A 6,972-nucleotide genomic window follows, 5' to 3' on the forward strand; every position below is an offset into this window, starting at 1 on the left:
CTCAGCTGCTGTTCTTCCCAAAAATCCTTCCTTGGGCCGCTCAGCCCTTTCATCCATGTGTCTCTTGAATCCCAGCATGCCACGCTGCGTGTTTCTCCCTCCCTTCCCCCGAACATCCACTCCCTGTTTGCCTTCTCCACCAGCACAGAGGCTCGCTGGGAGCCAAATGCTCTGGCAGCACTTCCACCAGCAGGTGGAGGCCATCAGACATAGAAATCAGCCACCACGGTCTTCGCCAGAGACTGGGAGAGCCCACACTGTCTTCAAAGAGATTGGGACCAGAGCATCACTTGCAAAAGCAGGGCTTCCAAGACTTCTGTTCAAGCACTAACCACCAGCTTTTCTCGCTAAGGGAGCAGTGGTGGGGAGAGGTGCTGGCAGCAAAGCCGAGCCAAGCCCTCGGCAGAATGGGCTGCCAGCAGCAGAAAGGGCTTAGGACCAGAGCAGTTTCCTTTGCGTGCAGTAAGCTGAAATCCAAGCCAGCCATTGCAAACCGCTCGAGCCCAGCAGCTTCCACAGGAGCCCTGGTCTCAAAGTGTGTCCCCAAAAGCAGCAGTGCCCTCCAAGCCCTGGGGTGTCTGCTGTTCAATCATGGCAGAGACAGTACCACCATGCCAGCAGGCCCATGCTCACCAGTCTCACAGTTGGCACCTCTGAAGCCTGGCAGGCACCTGCAGCTGAAGTTGCCAGCGCCGTTGAAGCACGTGGCTCCATTCTGACAGGGGTGGGAGAGACACTCATCCACATCTGAAACAGAGCCCCAGGTCTGGGCATGAGCTCAGAGCAAGGACAGACAGTAAGAGCGAGACCTGCTCCCTGTGGCAAAGCACCGGGAGCTCTGGAATGACACTCACCAATATGGCACCTCTTTCCGGTAAAGCCAGCCAGGCAGGAACAGGTGTAGGAGGGGTTCCCCGTGATGCAGTCCTCAATACACTTCCCCCCATTCAGGCAGGGCCGCAGCGTCAGGCAGACAGAAGCTGTGGGAACAGGCGGTGCTCCCTATCAGACTGCGCCCTGGCAGGGCTTACTCACCACTTTCCAGCCATACCAGCGCTGAGGTCTGTCCCCACACCCACCCAGCTCTCCAGGGCACTCTGGGAGCCCATGGGGTCATCCTGCCTCATGCTGGGGCAGGGTCCACTCTTTAGAGGCCCCCCTTGGACAGTGGCTGCAGTTTTATTCCTCCTGTGCAAGGGGGAGAGGCTGCATGGAGTAAGCCCTGCCAGCCAGGGGGACACGGACATGCCCTCACTTATCGCCCACAGCAGAGAGAAAGAGGAATGGGAGAGCCCACGTACAGCAAACCCACCAGTAACGCGAGACACACACAGATTATGGATGGGAAAACACAGCCAGGGGGAGCAGGGATGAGGAACAGGAGGCCAGCAGCTTCACAAGTGACATGTCAGGACCCCTGGGGTGGGAAGCATGGCCTAGCCCTGGTGCCCTGGCCCCGCAGGGGAGGTTAACACTCAGGAACCCATGTGGCTCAGCCCAGACTCCTGGGACTTAGACATGTCCTTCCCCCGAGGTTGCCAGCCCCTCGTGCCCTCCCCTGCCTGGAAGTAGACTGGCAGGGGCCCACCCGTGTGACATCACCTTCTCCCCAACCTCCCTCATCACTCCCCACAGGCTTTTTTCATCTCAAAAGTCTTCCTCCCCATTTGTTCTCCCAGCCACTTCCCAGCCCCAGAGCATCCATAGGTGCTATCCCCAGCCACAGCAGGCAATGAGGACAGTTTCCCCATGGCTGCCTCCCCTCCCTCCCCAAGCCCTTCAAGCCATCTCCTCCACACCAAGGAGGTGGGGGTTGAGGCAGGGAAAGACGGGGCTGGAGAACAGTGTGGGGTTGGGTTGGGAGTGAAATAAACCTAACTGCTGTCCTCTTACTTGTATTGCTGCAGCCCCCCACTTGCACCTGGGCATCATCGATTCTGAACACCCAGCGCCCGGGGATACCCACATTTGTCGTCATCTCCACGTCAGCGATGTCATCGGTGCGAGATCCAGGGATGTTGAAGTAACGCTTTCCATCACCAGCATTAAAACCTGCCTGGAATGACAAGGGCAAAGGGCAGAAAGATATCACTAGTGCACGGGAGAACATGGATGGAGCACGGGCTTGTCTCTCCTGCCACCCAGTGCCAGCACTACTCAGATCAACCATCCCCTTCCTCACACCACCAGCCAGCATTCGGCCACGTGCTGGGATGTCAGCTGGCACAACAAGGCAAAGTAGTGACCCTGCTTGCTCAGTCCCTCCCTTGGGATTCAAAATCCATCCACTTCCCCTCTACCTGCAGTATCCCACCTGCTGCAGGCTGGCAGGTAGGGAGCCAAGCACGGACCAACTGCCAGTAAATTCGCACATCCAAATGGGTACTGGGGTTTTGGTGGGTATGTTTTTTTTTTCCCCTTAAACATGACAATGCACACAAGGATGAAATAAAAACACCAGCAAAATCTGTGCTAGCTGTTGCAGCTGCTCTTAAGGTCTGAGTTTAGGAAGGAAAATGGACTACGAGGCAGTAGTCAAGGCAAAGACCTGTGGTTTCAAAACAAAGCACCCTGTATTGTCTCAACTCTGGGAGCCAGAGCACACACGTATATTAAAGAAAACCTTCAAAACCTCCCAAAAACCAAACCAAACCAAAAAAAACACAAAAAACCACACCAAAACCAAACCAGCCAAACAAAAAAACATGACGAGGCTTTCCACCTCCATAAAACCCAAACCAGAAGCCAGAAGCTTGCAGAGTGGATGTGCTACCTGGAGGTCGTGTTCACTGCTTACCTGTGCTGCAATGCCGCCAAGCCCAGCAAAGTCCCCCCCACTGCTGGCGTGCATACCCGTGGTCCAGGTGATGGACTCATAGTTGAAGATGGTGAAGGAGAGTTTTCCATCTGTGATGAGGACAATCTGGAAAGTGTTTACCTGCAAAAGGGAGGGGAAGAAAGTAGTGAGCAGGCAGGAGCAGGGTAGGCAAACCAGCCAAAAACTGGTCAGAAAAATATAATGATGAGCATTTAGTAAAGAGATATTTCTTTGAGCCTCTTCTCTCCTCTGCTACAGAAGGCATCGGTTTTAATAATTTTTAACTCTTAAGGTATTGTGATTCCCTCCTGCAGCACCCCAGACATCAGAACAGCTTGCTTCTCCTCCTAGGGGAACAGGAAAAATGGAGAAATGTGGTTATTAGACCTCTGGGAGAAATGCACTAAAACCCACCTGTGACCAGCTCCCTGGTACAGCTGCAGGCCTTTAAACACCACCCTACTGCTGCCCAAGAAGGGAGAGCCAATTGGTAGCCTCCACACAGCTCAATAAGGAGGGTTTGACTCTGCCAGCCCAGCACTGCTGTCACAGCAAAGCATCATGACAGAGCCACTGGGGTTGGCTTAGCCCTGCTGACAGCTTCTTGCTGCAAGCAGCAGAGGAACCACCACTGTGGAAGGCACCAAAGCTCCAGTGGGATACTCCTTTTAAAGAAAAGGAAAAAAAAAAAAACACAAAAAAAAACCAAAAAACAAGCTATCCCTAAACTAATGGCTGCTTTGCACCAGCTACTCACCGGTGAAAATGAACTGCCCCCAAAGAAGGTCACTCGGTACCAAGTCGCAATGAAGACCCACTGTGCAGAAAACCCCAGGAACTCAGGGAAATACTGTGCAATGTCCTTGCTCGCTCTCTCCAAGATGGGCTGCTCAGTAGTCTCCCGGTAATACACATCGCCCGCCCGCCGGTTATCCACATCTGCCCAGAAAGCAGCCACCACACGCCGGTCCTTGGAGATGGGGAAAGCCACTGGTGTGAACTGGGAGACCTCCCTCAGGAATGAGATGATGCCATTGTTGTTCACCTGTAGAAAGGGAAGGAAAGAAACAGGCAGCCACAGCTGATTCCTGCCACCAACTGGAATCCATGTCTTCGAGGCACTTTCCCTTTCACCTTTCTTCCCTCCCCACGCTCGCCTCTTTCCACAAATATTAGAGCACTTCCCCTTCCTGCCCTTGGAAGCAGAGACAGGCCCTGGTGCCCACAGGCCCCCCTCCGCCCCCCCTCAACTGCTCACTCACTGGAGTGCAGCTGCAGGGAAACAGCCACCCGAACAAACCCAGCCCTGTTCTACACTGCAGCTGGACCAGGGGAAGGAAGAACAGCTAAAAAAACTGCAATGGCCCCAGCGCTTTAAACAAACAGCACCCAGTGTGTTTGACCAGCTCACACTGGTGCTCTTGGATGGGATGACAGGCTGTTTCACTCCTCTGCTCTCTTATGGCTGATATACAGCCTGCAGGGCTGAGGTCTAGGCCCAGGCATCACCGACACCCTCCTGGCACAGGGAGTTGTACCCAAATCAGGTGGCCACCAGCCCAGGATGGTGGGAACCTTGCTGGATAGAAATCCATCTGCTGGTATGCTCAGTGCCCTGAGCTAATGAGTGGTAAAGCTGAGAAGCTCTTGGTCCCCAGGTGATCAAGTGTCACCATTCCATGCAAAGCCTCTGGTGCTGGCTGAGCCTCGGCAGGCTTCTCTCATTAAAGCAGGAAACGCCAGACGCCTGGGGAGAGATACTGCAAATTCCGAGTCCTTCCCCAGCACTAATTAACTGGGGCAATTAGGGTCCCGGGATGCCTGACACAGGGATGCATGGCAGAGCAGTCCTCAGCCCAGGAAGAAAGCTGGAAATAGTGATGATGCGGCCTGGAGCACTGTCTCCTGGCTTGGGGATGCAGTGAGAGCAAAAACGGGAGGAAAACCTCTGCCTGAACTGCTGCCTAAGCAGGCAGCAAAGGAGTAGGGATTAAGGGGAAATGCTCTTGTCCTCAGCCCCCAAATTCCCAGGAGGAGACTGTGCCATCACCCTGACATACTGGCAAGCCCAGCAGGGTAGGCTGTTCCCAGCTGCTCTGTTCCCCTGACTGCAGTGCTGCCCAGAAGCAACAGCAGACAGGCAAGGAGTGGGCAGCCACCCAGCCCAGTCCCCCTGCATGCATTGCCTGGTTCTAGCAGCCCTGACATGGCAAACCTGTGTGCTGCAGGGTGGAAAGGTGACAGGGCATGGCACAAGCAAGAAGCTTTCAAGCAGAGAGATCAGCCCTGGCACGCAGCAGGCAGGGGCAGGCAGCGGTGTCACACTCGTGTGCCGACAAGAAGCTGGGAGCCAGCCCAAGAGAAGGCATGCCAAATCCAGCAAGTCTGTGACCCAACTGCCTGCACACCCAGGCAGAGTGGGGGCTGGGCTGTGACAGGCCTCATGCTGCCCCTGGGGAGGGTCTCCAGCTCCTCCACGTGAACACAGGGCACTCCTCACTGTGACTAAGGGGAATAGGATTCCTGTTTCCCAAAGCCTCCATAACCCCGTGCTGTTCAGGGAGGAACATTCTTCCTCTGATTAAAGCAAGATGGGAGAGAGCCAGAGCCAAGAAGGACTTTTTTTGTTGTTGCTGTTTTTTGCAAAGGAGGAGGGGATGGCTGGAGGCAGCATTTAAGGACGGAGGCTTCCTCACAGTGAGCCCAGCCCTGTACCAGCTTCTCCAGGACAACGAATCCACAGGGAGGAACAGTTCTGCCATGCAGACCCCCATGCCAGGGGGAGGGCGAGCTGGCCCCACACAGCTGGGGGGGTGCAGGGGAGGGGGGATGCACTGCCTTCTGACCACTGCAGCCTCTCCAAGACCCAGAGCTGTGCTCCAGGTCTTGTATTGGGCAGCCATTACATCACCTGACTTCTCCCAGATTCTTCTATCCTCCTGCCACCATTCAAGCCCCAAGGCCAGGTCCTTCCTGCCCAATGGCAAGACTGGTACTTTTATCAGGGGGAAAAAAAAACCCAAACCCACGAGCGAGGACCAAGGACCTTTTGCACTTAGCCGAGGTGGTAGAACAGTGCACAAGCCCAGCTCAGAGACAGCACCAAGGCGATGCTTAGCCTTCTACTCTACCAGTCTGGCTGGGATCATTGGTCAACCCAGAGCAAACCAGGAAGAAAAGAAGGGACCAGGATGCCAGAGGAGTCACAGAATCACGTGGGAGCTGGTGTAGGGCCCCACAAACCTCACCCCACACCCAGCACCACTCAAAAGGTTCCTGTGACAACCAAGCACTCAGGGCTGCTCCTCTGCCTCATGGCCACAACCATGACAGGCCAGGCGTGATTCAAGCTCTCCAGCCACGGTCCCTTCCAAGTGGCTTGAATGCTTCAACAGAGCACAGCAGCAGGGGTCCCAGTGGCCTGACTGCCCCAGCAGGCGCAGGGAGGAGAGGACAGGGATGTGCCAAGTGGCCAGCCAAGCACACTGCAACACAACCCAAAAGGCAGCTGCGTTTATTCTGCATTGTATGCAGAGCCCTGACACCAGCTCCTCCCTAGCAAGGGCCACCATCCAGCGCTGCAGCATGCCTGCTCCAAGCTCTTATGCTCCAGTGATGCTCAGCTCCCTGCTGCTGGGATCACCAAGGCATGCCACTGCGAGGGCCAGTCCCATAAAGCATAGATATTTCCAGCTCCAGAGAAGGCTAAATCCATGCTCCCTGCTGCAAGTGAGTGCTTCATGCAGCATTCGCAGCACAGTGAAGCCAGGACCCTTGCCAGGGCCAGGACCCTCGCTGCACCACCTGAAGCAGCTCCGGTCTGGCTGAGCCTGGGGCCTCGCACACTTCCTGAGCCCAGCACCCTGCCAGATCTCCTCTCACCCTTAGCACACCGTTATTCCTCTGATGCTCCAAGTAAAATGAGGATTGACAGCCCCCAAGGAAACCCAGACGCACTTCGTCCTATCTGAGCGGAGTAGCAATTTAGAAGCAAAATCAACATAATGAAATTACAAAAAAAGAAATATAAAGCCCTAGGAAAGGCCAACGCCAGTACTCACATAGAGACCAGTGTGCCCTGCACCAAAGAAGGGGAAAGGGACAGAGAGAGGCCGCAGCTCGGAGCCGCCGTCGTCCTGCTTCCGTGTGGCAGC

The 6,972-nt window shown here is 55.2% G+C and overlaps 1 protein-coding gene across 1 annotated transcript in view; it reads right to left on the reverse strand.

Moving 5' to 3' along the window:
* SNED1 (sushi, nidogen and EGF-like domains 1) overlaps positions 1–6,966 on the reverse strand; it is a gene marked incomplete at its 5' end in the record, with an annotated part of 20,093 nt that extends 13,127 nt beyond the window's left edge. The window contains 6 exon segments of the mRNA XM_009870201.1: positions 634–747; positions 855–980; positions 1,894–2,056; positions 2,798–2,938; positions 3,576–3,863; positions 6,880–6,966. Of these exon segments, the coding sequence (XP_009868503.1) occupies positions 634–747; positions 855–980; positions 1,894–2,056; positions 2,798–2,938; positions 3,576–3,863; positions 6,880–6,966 (919 nt within the window).
* Between the last annotated feature and the right edge of the window lie 6 nt (positions 6,967–6,972).

Source organism: Apaloderma vittatum, unplaced genomic scaffold (assembly GCF_000703405.1).
Source record: "Apaloderma vittatum isolate BGI_N311 unplaced genomic scaffold, ASM70340v1 scaffold38485, whole genome shotgun sequence".
In the NCBI taxonomy this organism is placed as follows: domain Eukaryota; kingdom Metazoa; phylum Chordata; class Aves; order Trogoniformes; family Trogonidae; genus Apaloderma; species Apaloderma vittatum.